The following is a 12,955-nucleotide window of genomic DNA, read 5'->3' as shown; positions in this document are numbered from 1 at the left end:
AGCTAACATATATACCGTCAATCTAAAAGAAAAGCGAGATGTCCTGGTGAGGAAGCCGGAGAAATTACATGTATCGAAAAAATAGCGGGAGAAATAGCGACCAATCTAAAAAATAAAAAAAAATAAATTTGAACAAAAAAGAATGAATAGATTTACCCTAATATCTCTCTCAATCTCAACACGACGATGCAGTGACGCACTTTGAAACTTAGAGGTTCTCGTTTACATCTAGCCGATGTATTGAGCTTTTAATTTTGGTAAGTACTGAGAATCAATCTTTTATTACTTCGCCCATAGATTCTTTCAATTTTCTTCCTCAATATGTATAAATCTTTTCTGTTTGATTAATCGAGGTCAAGTTTTATGCTAGAACAAGGTCTGATTATCGTCAGACTTTAAATGATTTGGGTTAATTTCAATTGCCCTCTTAATCTCTTATTTTAGGTTTGATTATTTGTACAGTTGGTGAACTCTAATGGAATTTTAATGGTCAGTATTATTGTTTTGAGTTTTGGTGATCCCCGAATTGAGGTGTGAGTTTTATTTTTATCTGTTATTATAAAATCTGATCTTTTCTGTCTATTTGAAACAGTTGCTAATTATATCTCAAGTAAATTTAAAAAATAGATATTTTTATTAAAATTAAGGTGGGAAACTAAATTTGTGGGGATTAAAAAAAACGGGGGAAACAAATTATAATTAGCAAAAGGCGGTGATTTAATTTTATTTGTCCCTCAAAACCGCTCCGCTCTCAGCCTCCCACCCGCGAACTCCCCACGACCCAAAACCTAGCTAGGTTTATTTCCCCCTCAAAACCCCTCCAATCTCAGCCTCCCACCCGACCAGTACCTCCCCACGACCCAAAACCTCCCCTCTCAAAAATTTCAATTGACCTCCGATCTCACCTCGATCAAGACCTTGAGACCTTCACTTTCCCTTATAATAACAGATTTAGGCGTCTCTGGTCTTTCCAATTCGTGCAATTGTGGTTGCGTCTCTCCCCTTTCCGATTTCTGGCAATTGCATGTGCTGATCGCCTCACCCCCACAAAGGTATTTTGAATTTTCCTATTATTGTGATTAAATTATTCATTCAACTCGTAAAAATTCCCAATCTCTTGTTGATTCTGTGCATGTAATTCTGTAGAGAAAAACTCTCTGCTTTTCTATTCTATACAAAAAAGAAGTAGTTTTAGTTATTGTTCTTATTAGGAAAACAGTAATCAAGATCTAAATATTTCATGCTCTCCATCAACCAATTTGAAATTTCTAATTATTTCGGTACATAGTAGTCTATTTTTATTTGAAAATTTATGAACTATTTTTAGGATTAAAAGAAAAAAATTAATCTAATACTCTCCGTAACCATAAGAGTACAACACTCAATACTGAGAATTAATGGGAAATTATATATAGAGCTTGTTAATGTTTTTCCTTAGAATTAATGGGAAATTATAATTAATTATTAGAATTAAAATAGAAACTCCCCTTAGTTGGTTCGAATATTATCCTTCGTCCGGAAATATAAACAATGTTAACGAGTAGAGTAATTAGTTTGAATTCTGACAGATAAAAAGGAGAACAATGCACAACGATTTTTTTACTCGACACGTTAATGGCATTCGTTAAGAGTTCTCCAAAAGTTCATGAATTCAGGATGGGGTTTCCCTGACTTATAGAAGTTCAGGGAGTTGTGTGAAATTTACTCCTTTAAACTTTCAATAGTTGTGAAGGGAGAAGGAAGGGAGCGTACATATTGTATAAGTGGAGTTCTGGTCAAACCCGGAGCAACGCAATTGGTTCGAATATTATCCTTCGCCCGGAAATTATATATACGCTTATTACTTAGTTGGTTGACACTTTTTCCTCTTCATTAATTTTTACTTGATCTCTATGCTTTCATTTATTCCTCTGCACCATTGATTATTTTCTCTGATAGTAACTTCTTACTCTGCTTATTTCTCAATGTTATTGATGCTTTGTTTTTCCTCCCATTCTCTCTTAAACGATTTAGTCTGGTGAAGAATCTGTTATTACATTACAGTTGACATGTTTGAAGATGTATGTGACTAATCCATATATGTTATATACATGAACATGTTGAGGATTATAATTTTATCAACATTTTTATTGCCTCCATTCTTTTCAGAAAGCTATAGACAGTTATCAATATTGAGAAAACACTGTTGGTCATTGAACTTTGTGGTTGCTTGACTATAATATAACTTAGTTGGTTTTGAAGTGTTTGGGTGCATTCATGTAACAATTATCCTAAAGGTCTTATGCATTATCAACAAGTTAGAAAGGAATATATCCTCTTTATAATCTAACGAGTTGGTTAACTGATCAACATATTCATGGATGCGCACTCAGCTTTACACTGGAATGGCGTTTTTCCTAACTTTCATAGAGCATGCTATAGTCATCTAAGTGATAACAAACCTTGATAAATTCAACAAAATGTTGAAGAGTGCTATGTCATTCAAAGTTAACTGGAAAGAGAAAGACTTGTAATCTACTATTTTCATCTCAAGGTTTTTTATTACCTTGTTTAATTTGTCTGTTCCCCTTATACATTGTTTACAAAATTCTGGTAACCCTATTGTTTTATTTCTAAAGTCATTTTGTTTTAAGGATTGAAGGGCTTCAGCTCTGACTCTTGGTTCACTATGAAGCTCCTAGCAGGCCTTTAATATTGACAAATAGGTTGTTGTTCACCTCTGGTTTAATATTTATAAATAGGTTGTCCACCTCTGGTTGATCTAGATATAGTTTCTATACTTTGCTTGTCGAGGTCTATTTATGATAATAAGGCTCTAAACCAGGTCTCCTACACTACCTTTACTCTTCATTATTATTATAGTTTTAGTGCAATATGAACACTCAAATGCTATCATAGTTTTAATGCAATATGAACAGTTATGAACATTCAAATGTGCAAAAACACATCTATAAATGCATGCTCATATGCAAAGCTAAAGGAGATCAAATTCTCACATGGTGTTTTAATAACTAATTTACCGTACCATAACTTGAGATCATTCTTAAATGAACACTACAAAGTTAAACCATTTCTGTCGAGGGGCTAACAGAAACCACCATTAAGGTTATCAGATCACATAGGAGTCTTGAGTTGAATACAAGAGTCTTTATATTTGAATTACTTAATCCTTTTTACTTTATAACTCTATTAACTGTATTTAATTGGTTCGTCAAATTTCGGATCGTCAACGAGAAGCAAACTCGACGCGAGCATTCGAGGGAGGCATCTCATCGCCACCGTGAAGAACCCAGAATTAAATAAAGGAGAGAATCAAATTCATTCTCTTCTCTTTTGTAATTAGGAAATCCAATTGTAACTGAGATTAAAGGAATACAAATCAAATTTTCCTTTATTGTCTTTTTACTGCAAATTTCCCACCAAACATACCCCTCTTAAAGTCTTTTATGAATGATGGGAGGAAAGGAATAGACTTTTGCCTGTATGAATCTGAAACTATATCTCTATTGTTTTTTTGAGAGGGTACATTATGCTAGAGTCTCAGGATACCCTTTGCATATAACAGTAATAAACGAGGAATATCAATTGTTTTGTTTATGGAACAGGAACATCTAGGTCCATGAAACCGAAAGTGGATCATGTGCTTATGAAATTGGAAAGAACTTTTTCTCTCTTTTTATTGAAAACCTAGACTTGTCTTACAACGTTGGGTTTGGATAGCCTTGTGTGCTCTTTCTATATACTTACTAACACCTTTTACTACTTGCATAAAAGAACTTGACTATATGCACTTCATCAGTGTAATACTTTCATAATGGTCTAGAGGTTGTTTATAAAACAAACAAAATGGCAATTGTTCATTTTGTTGATGTAATCCTTTTACTGTGGATCGTTGCTTGTGGATCGTTGCTGTAAATTCTTTTTTTTCATTTTGTTGATGTAATCCTTTTACTGTGGATCGTTGCTTGTGGATCGTTGCTGTAAATTCTTTTTTTTATGTTTATTTTGACAAAACATCAAAGGCCTAATAGAGGTTAAATGATTTTCTTGTCCTTGTACCTTAACCACCTAACATTATAGATAGTTATGATTTTCTTGTCCTTGTACCTTGGGAAATTTCTAAAGTATATTATAGGTAGAAGATGATTTGCATCACACATATTTCAAGACTTCATTGGATATAGCTCATCAAATCGAATCTAATAAATTGTTTTTGTAGTTAAGGTTCTTCATCAAAGCAATCATGATTTACTCAAATTCCACTTTGTATTGTTTCAGCTTGTTGTTCTGAACAAAAATATCTGTTAGATTATTTTTGGCTTCATAAAGAAGATTTTCATACGTCTTTCATACTTTACATACTAATTTCCGTTATCTTTTTTGCAGACAATATTCTTCCTTTGGTTTGCGCTATCCGGTTGGTTGTTCAGGTTCTTCATTTTTGCTACTTGGGTACTGCCATTTGCTGCTCCTCTCTTCTTATTGGGACATTTGCGAATAATTTTGCTATTGAGGTACCTACTTATTTCTCTGATATTCTCTTCTCCCATGCCTTTTTGTTTTATCTTTTTTTCCTACATTGTATCAGTGAACTGCGAAAAAAATGAAAAAGAAAAGTACTCGTCAGAATGATCAGCTCTTGTAATACTTTTCACTTTGAATAGATAGGCCTGAGACGCACAAGGATATATAATGATCAGAAATAGACCTAGGGCCATGGAGTCATCTTTATCTTTCTGTATTTGTTCTTTTTTCTCTACTGTGTCTGAAGGTGGAATAATGGTGCTTCAGACTCTTTTCCTTAACAGTATTGTTTCTTTATCCCCCAATTGGTCATTACCTAACTGATTGTGCTACATTTTCTTGAAATTTGGAAATCTCTACCTAATTTTTACCAGGTAGAAAGGGACTGAAAGTAAGGAGTTATTCATATTTGGAAGGATTTCTATTAGGAAGTTAATAGAAGAAATTTTGTTGAGTGAGAAGGAGCAGCTGGCAATTAAGAGATCAGGCTATAGATTGTAAGAAACAGGAGGGGAAATGGATGGTTTTAGATATGTTTATTAGCTGAAAAGATACAGGTTCATTATCGTCCAAACTTCAAATAACTATGTTTAACAAATTTTGAAAATGATCAAAATTGCAAAACCACTGCAACGAGTTCAAAATAGTTTGTGGCATTGTGCACTGAAGTGGGAAATTTATTTTCTTCCATAACTGGAGATGTAATTAAAAGTTCCACGTACATGATTATCAGTAGCCCTACCAGAAAAAGATACAGTTATTAGCAAGAATAGCAGAAAAATTTTCAAAAAGATACAGTTATTAGCAAGAATAGCAGAAAAATTTTCTTTGAGACTCATATAAACATGGTAATGATTCAAATAGATGAATGTTACATTCTTTTGCATTTTGACCATTCTAATTGTCTGATAATAAACAGTGAGAAGATGTACCGTAACAAAACGCCTACCGTTCAGAGTTCTACTTCTGGTAAGTAGTGCATATTTCTCTTATAATTCATGATTCATTCACTTGGTTGATTAGAATATTATTATCAATTTAACGTTTATGTAACAACAGGTAATGCACCAAGTAATCAATCACATGCAGAATTATTGAAAAAGAAACGTTCTCATGCAGCAACTAGTTATCTGCCATACGTGAATTCTACAGGGAATGGATCTGGTTCTAATCCGAGTAAATATGCAATCTTCATTTTACTGCTAGAATATTTAAGTACTGTTAGTTTTTACTTATCTAACAAGTGTGTATGCTAATAGGTACAAAACGTACTCGTCTGCAAACTTCCAATCAAGAATGCCAAAATTCTGTAGCAGATGGACTGAATTCTAGTAGTACTGTTGTCACCACAGAACGAACTACTACTGGTAAGTGGTGTTGAATTGAGCTGAATTCAGTTGAATTGAGCAGAATTGAATTATTTTCCTCTAAAAGGTGTAGAGAAGCTGAATTGAATTTCATTTTCATCAATTGCAAATTACAAGGGTATACCTAAACTACAAACTCGAATGACAGGGATTAGAGTTAGTGCACGTCTTCAGCAACAAAGTGTTAATGATCAGCCAGTGGTAAACACCATAGTTGAAGAGCGAGATGATAATGTGATGTCAGATATTAATCAGGAGCCTCCTTCAGGTATACAAAACATTATATACAAATATTTTGAGAATTAAATATACGTATGTGTTATGTTCTTAATAAAAATTATGTCAAAGGTACAACCAAAAAGGTGCGAGGGAAGACAAGAGGAGTGAATGCAGATAAGGTGTTCTCCCAATTGAATTCTAAAATACCTGTGACTCTGACCGAAGAAAATGGCAGACCTACGGGCCCTTATGCTGAGATGTTTGCAAATGAAATTGGTTACACAATTCGAAACTACGCCCCACTGAATGTGGAAAAATGGAAGAAGATTGAAAAAGCAGATGTGGAGAACTTGATCAAAAGAATGCAGGTTAGTGATGATTTGTTTTGCTAAAGGCATTATATTGGTTGCTTTGATTTGTTATATTTAGTTTGACATGAAATTATGCCTGTGCAGAATAAATTTGAATTTGATATGTCGCTCCCTTGGGTCCAGAGATATGTAATTACAACATGTCAGACCGTATATTGTAATTTTCGTTATAAGTTAAAGAAACATTTTGAGCAGTTTTCAACAATTGAGGAGGCAATTGAAAACAAACATGAAGCTGTCAAGACTCAGGAAGAATGGGAGTTTCTTTGCACTCATTTTTCTAGTGAAAAGTTTAAGGTACAATATCTTTTTTATTTTTCTCCACGCATTACATTTTTTTTTATTTTCATTTACTTCTTTCTAACTGTATGTCTCAATAATTTTAGATTCGCTCAGAGAAGAATGTTCTTAATAGGTCAAAGTTGACATATCACCACAAAGCTGGGTCAAAATCATTTATGTCACACCAAGAGCAAATTGTAAGACACTTTTTAGTTTTGCTTATAAATTTGTAACTTAATTGTGTACATATATATATGCTAAAAATGAAAACATGGTTGAATGCAATAGGCAACACAGACTGGAGAGATGCAATGTGCAATTGATCGTTTTGAAACAGAGTATAGAAGCACAAAAAAATGATGGGACTTGGGAGCAAAGGAAAAATGGGTAAGTAACGTGTCAATGATGCATGCTTTTATAATATTTTAAGAATATAGGTGAAACTGATATTACTGTTCTAAAGAGGATTATATTGATTAGGTTGTAATTAAGAAGTTGCATATGATTGAACTGGATATATTTTTTTTACTTATAGGATCAAATGATAAAGATGCGAGCAGATACCACTCAACCTGATGGAACTCGAACAATGACAGATGAGGAAATTTGTGCAAAAGTTCTCAAAGTCAAATCAGGCTACATTAAGGGCTGTGGTTTTGGCCCTAGACCACCACCATTTCCATCTGCTTAGTATTCTTAGTGACTTAAACTTGGAGAAATGTTTCTTTGATCGTGTTGCATTTGTTATTGCTTTAGACTAGTATTGTTACTTATGATAGTACCTTTCTTGCTTTATTTATTTTAATTGTTTTGATGTACTGTGGTGACAATTGATGATAATTATTTATATTTAATTGATGATAATTATTTATATTTTGTGGTTTTTCTCGTAATAGCATTATTATTGATGAAATAAAATTTCCTCATTATAAGTTTTCTCGCTATAAATTTAGGTCGATGAAAGTAAATTTCCTCAAAATAGACCCTACAACCTAAGGTGACGAAAATATGTTTCCTCGCAATAGGCCACATACTTATGTCGTCAAAAGAATATTTCCTCGTTATAGAGTATACTGCTTACGTCGACCAAAACATATTTCCTCGCTATAGTGATACAACCTATAACGACAAAAGTAATTTTCCTCGCTATAGACCATATAACCTATATTGATAAATGTAAATTTCCTCGTAATTGAATTTCTTTGGCGAGGAATATGAGGTACAACCTACAACGATAAATTTAAATTTCCTCGTCTTTGAGTCCCTTTACTGAGGAACTGTTTCCACGAGAAAAAGATACATATAATGAAGAAAATCAATTTCCTCGTTAATGATTTACCTTTGGTGAGGAACCATTTCCTCGTTGAAAGGTACTTACAACGACGAAAATAATTTTTTTAGAACTTTTATTATATATAAATTAAATATTATTCACATATAATTGGCGAGGAAATTGTAGTTTAGCGATGAAAAAGGCATGAGATTAGGTGAGGAAAAATATCGAGGCTAAAGAGTAACAACGAGAAAAGAATATATTCATCGCAAAAAGGATTTCATGAGAAATTATAATATTCCTCGCAGAAACTTTTCTTGACCACCCTACTGCGAGGAAATGGTGACCAAAGTTTTTTCCTCGCGAACACACTACGGCGAGGAAATCTCGACTTTCAACGACAAACTTGTTCCTCGCGGATTAGCTTTTCTGTTGTAGTGGGATTAAGATCAAATTTAACTAAATGTTAGTTGAACTAGAAGGGTCATTGACTTGAGTAATGAATTTAAGGTAATAATTAGGAGTACTAATTGATTAGATTTGTTCACTTAGGATTATTAAATTAGGAATATGCTAACTAAAGTTTAATTAGTACTATTATATATGGGATTAGGGTAAGAAAAAGAATAAAATTAGTTTAAATAGGGTTCTATACATACACTAATGTGATTAGGGTTGCTATTAGGATCATATTAGGTTGATTAATTTAATTGAGTTATTAAAGTTAGGAGTAAAGTAGATTATTGAGTTATTAAAGTTAGGATTAAAGTTATTAAAGTTAAATTAATTAATAAGAGATAGAAAAATGCTGACTTTTTAGTTAAAGTTAGTTGAATTTGGTGTTATACATACACTTGGGTAAATAAAATTAATTGGTTAGATTTGATGAGATCTAAAGTTAAGGTTACGGTTACCAAACTTCAAATAAACTTAATTAGAGGTATATGCTTAAGATAATGCTATTTGGACTATGATGAGAGGATCAATTTTGGTAGATCATTTTAATTAATTAGGGTTAGATTATGTTTTTTAATTTTAAATTTTCGAATATGAGCAAAAACTAGTAAAAGATAATAGTAAAAGATAATACAATGAGAAGATTAGTAACAAAAATTGTAATAAAAAATTATCAAAAATTGTAATAAAAATTAGAATTTAGTAAACGACAATACCTTGAGAAGATCGAGGTGACTGATTCACAGCAGCAACGGCGGCGGCGGGCGAGGGATGACGGTCGGGGGGGGGCGGGGGGAGTGGACGTGGCGTGCTGTGCGATGACAGTGAGTGATTTGCGGGCGAGCGGAGGCGCGATGGCGCAGGCAAGCGACGGTAGGTGTGAAGATGCAGGCGAGCAGACGGCCAATGGCGGTGTGCAATGGCGAGAGAGGGCATGGTAGGTAAAAAGCCGGGGTTTTGTTTGGGGTGGGGGGCTGCTGTAAAAAGGGAATGAAATTTTTTGAGGGATAAATCCCTCCAAAAATTATTCAATCTTCCCGTTGGTGATGTCGCACAACCCATTAGCGATGTAAACATTGTTGACATGGATCTTACAGTGCCGACGGCAACATCCTTGACGACAAGAGCCGTTGGGATGTAAACAACACCGACGATAAGCTCCTAACAGGGATGTTGCCGTCAGCATTTCAACAAATTCTACTTGTGTGTTGCCATCACTAACTCCATTTTTGCTTCTCATCAATTTGCAATAAATGCTTTTTCTATTTTTTTTTCTTGAATTTTAAGTGTAACTTTTCTTTATTTATCCAATTATTAATCTCAATCATCTCATCCTCCATTTATGGTTGCATCATGTACTAATAGCGAGTTTCCATCGATCGGTTTTGGTTGTTTGGGATCATAATAATTGCAGAAGGATTTTTTAGAAACTATACTTTTTTTTGACTTTAGTAAAATTATCCTTTTCTGGAAAACGAATTTTAAGATCATTGTTTTGCCCTAGCAAAACTTTCTTCTTTGTTTGGGTTTATTCGCTAAAAGGTTGAGAGGGGCTGGAGAGAGAGAGAGAGAGAGAGAGAGAGAGAGAGAGAGAGAGGGGTTGGGAAGTGAAACAAGAGGAAAATAAAAAATAAAATCAAATAGGAAACGGCAAAAATATCCTACCTATTTTTCATCCATTTTTAGTTTATTTATTATTTAAAAATTGTTATTATCGGAGTACCGGAGCATTCCTCTATATATTTACCTAGAAATAAAAATACAATATTATAAAACTATAGTATGGAATAGAAACGCACTCAGATATGTTTCAAATGAGATGATTCAATTTGTTACTAATACTTATTTAGTGTTTTTAGATAGACTGGGATATGATTTTTAAAATTTATGGAGTGCATATTGTAAATATTTTAATAACTTATATGTAATTTGTAAATTTTTAAGGGTGTATCAGGTGCGTTTAGCAGCAACTCCAAAACACCAGGATTAATTCTAGACTCTCTCAAACTGGTTTTGTTTTGCAAGTGGGTCTTCTTCTTAAAATGAAGACATGTTCAAACATGACCCCATATTAAAGAGAGTTGCCAAACGCACCCTAAATTCACCACTGCTCCTCTTGGATCCTAAAGAATATGTTTAAGTGGCCTTGGTCTTTCTTGGCGACTCTTCTACACTTTCACATTTTAAAAGCTTTAATTAATTTGGTGGGGACTGACTGACGATCCCCAGTTTTGATATCTACAATACGGAGGTCGAACGATAATAATCTTACAAGATTTGCATCGGAATAGGGCATCTGTACAAGTTCGGTTGACGTCAGTTTTCGTCGCGAGCAAGGCTCGTTTGACGTGGGTTTAAAAGCCCACGGGGATCCAATGTGGGTCAAAACCATCGGTAATGTGCGGAGGTGCACAAAATCCAAACATGATTTGTACCGTTTTAATAAAAATCCAAACAGGATTTGGAGTGAGAGAAAAAGAATTTTAGTGCTAATTCCATGGGCGATATATAGAGGGAGATTTGCTCCCCATTCTCAGAAGATCGATGAGCAAAGAATCAGAACGAGAAAGAAACAGGGAAAGCTCAACAGTTTGGTGGAGCGAATGGGTGAGTGAGGGTAGCCTTGTAAATATCCATCCATCAGTGGAGCACTGACCCGACCATGATTCTGCAGCAGATGGACATGGACCAATCTCAAACATGTTACATGATTCGGGGACCAAACAGCAGTTTCAACAGTTTGAGGGGGGGATCCCAAAATTTGAAACGATTCCAGGGGTTAATGTCGCAATAATAATAACCCTGAAAAAGAGGGGGCTGGGTTAGTCAGTAGGCAAGATCAGTCTGCTACAACAATTTTCCTCATTATTAACATTCCTGATGAGCCCCCAAAACCCACGAGTTCAAGTCGATGAGGACGCGCTTGCCTCCTCAGCCTCAAGGTGAATTTCTCATCACCTTATTATTATTTGCCTATTTTATTCTTTTTACCCTGATGTTAATTTCCAATTTTCCTGCTTCTTGTTAATTTGAAAATCTCATTCCCATCAATTTCCTCCTTTTCATCTATATATCCTGGCTAGCTACTCAAGACTTTTGAACGTTTTTAGTGCTTGCAGTGACTTTCATTTCCTATAGGTCTAAAATTAAATCTTTTATCCTGGCCATCTGTAATGACTCAGGGTAAATTGATTAAGATTGGACTTATGGGTATATAACAGAAGTTCAACTTGTTGTTGTTATTATTATTATTATTTTATCATCAAATGATTACACAATTGAGATTTAGTTCTGGTTGTGCATCGTAATTGATTCCTTCAATTACATATTTGGACGTCGAACTGCACGGCGTTAGAACATGTATGTCTTAAAGAAATTTTCCTCGTGACCCCAGCATGCTAATCTTTAGGGTTCTTGTATATGATTCAGAATTTGATGGAATTTGTAGAATACAACCCTCTACACAAAGGAAACTTTTATTGATAGAACACTAGAGAGTATAGCACTTACTCTTACAAGAACACCTCACTTTCACACAACTCTTTTATTTTTGTGGTCACTCACACAAGCCTACACTACACACTCAAACTCTCAAGCTCACTTCTTGCTTGCTTGCTTACCCAAATGAGAGCTCAAGACCCCTATTTATAGTTGTTTAAGAGGGCCAGGATGTGTGTGGAAGAGTCAATCCTAGCCATACATTACTAAGAAGTTTCTAGAAGAATAAATACTAACCATACACTTGTATCTTCCTAGAAACTTCTTGGTAGATATTTTGTAGGGTGTTACTAGAAATGAGTTCTAGAAAGTTAATCTAGAACAATCTAAGTTGGTGAGGAATTTTAACACTCCCCCTCATCACCAACTTTCATTTTTCACAAGTCCAAGCTTCTTCTTAAGCTTCAAAAATGTTTCTGTCTTCAGTGGCTTGGTGAAGATGTCAGCGATTTGGTCTTCAGACTTGCAATATGTCAGCATCACAGTATTCTTTTTAACTTGATGCCGGATGAAATGATATCTTGTCTCTATGTGTTTGCTCCGTCCATGTGCTACCGGATTTTTGGCAAGTACAATAGCTGACTTGTTGTCGATGAGAATCTCTGTCGGTGCTTCCTATTGGTGTTGTAGTTCATTCATCAGACTCCTGAGCCATATTGCTTGACACGCACATGTCGATGTTGTTATGTATTCTGCTTCGCAACTTGATAGATCGACGACAAACTGCTTCTTTGATGACCTTGAGAATGATGCTGATCCAATTTTGAACATGTAGCCAGATGTGCTCTTTCTTTCATCTAAATTTCCACCATAATAGCTGTCGGTGTAACCAACTAGTCTTGAATCTACACTTTGTGAGTAAAATAATCATTCATTAATGCTTCCTTGAACATACCTGAGAATCCTCTTGGCCACCTTGAAGTGTTCTTGCCTTGTCTGCTCCATGAATCTACTCACCAGTCCAA

The 12,955-nt window shown here is 34.6% G+C and overlaps 1 protein-coding gene across 1 annotated transcript; it reads left to right on the top strand.

Annotated features, from left to right (window-relative positions):
- On the top strand, nucleotides 742–7,438 carry LOC109832543. The gene is made up of 11 exons (XM_020399884.1): nucleotides 742–1,052; nucleotides 4,387–4,514; nucleotides 5,444–5,493; nucleotides 5,584–5,700; nucleotides 5,784–5,891; nucleotides 6,040–6,159; nucleotides 6,240–6,478; nucleotides 6,566–6,778; nucleotides 6,868–6,960; nucleotides 7,052–7,150; nucleotides 7,299–7,438. The coding sequence occupies exons 3-10, from the start codon at nucleotides 5,451–5,453 to the stop codon at nucleotides 7,121–7,123; spliced, it is 1,005 nt and encodes a 334-aa protein (XP_020255473.1). The 5' UTR covers nucleotides 742–1,052; nucleotides 4,387–4,514; nucleotides 5,444–5,450; the 3' UTR covers nucleotides 7,124–7,150; nucleotides 7,299–7,438.

Source organism: Asparagus officinalis, chromosome 3 (genome assembly GCF_001876935.1).
Source record: "Asparagus officinalis chromosome 3, Aspof.V1, whole genome shotgun sequence".
NCBI classification, from domain to species: Eukaryota; Viridiplantae; Streptophyta; class Magnoliopsida; order Asparagales; family Asparagaceae; genus Asparagus; species Asparagus officinalis.
Note: the sequence above shows the minus strand (reverse complement) of the source record. Positions and strands in the feature narration are given on the sequence as shown.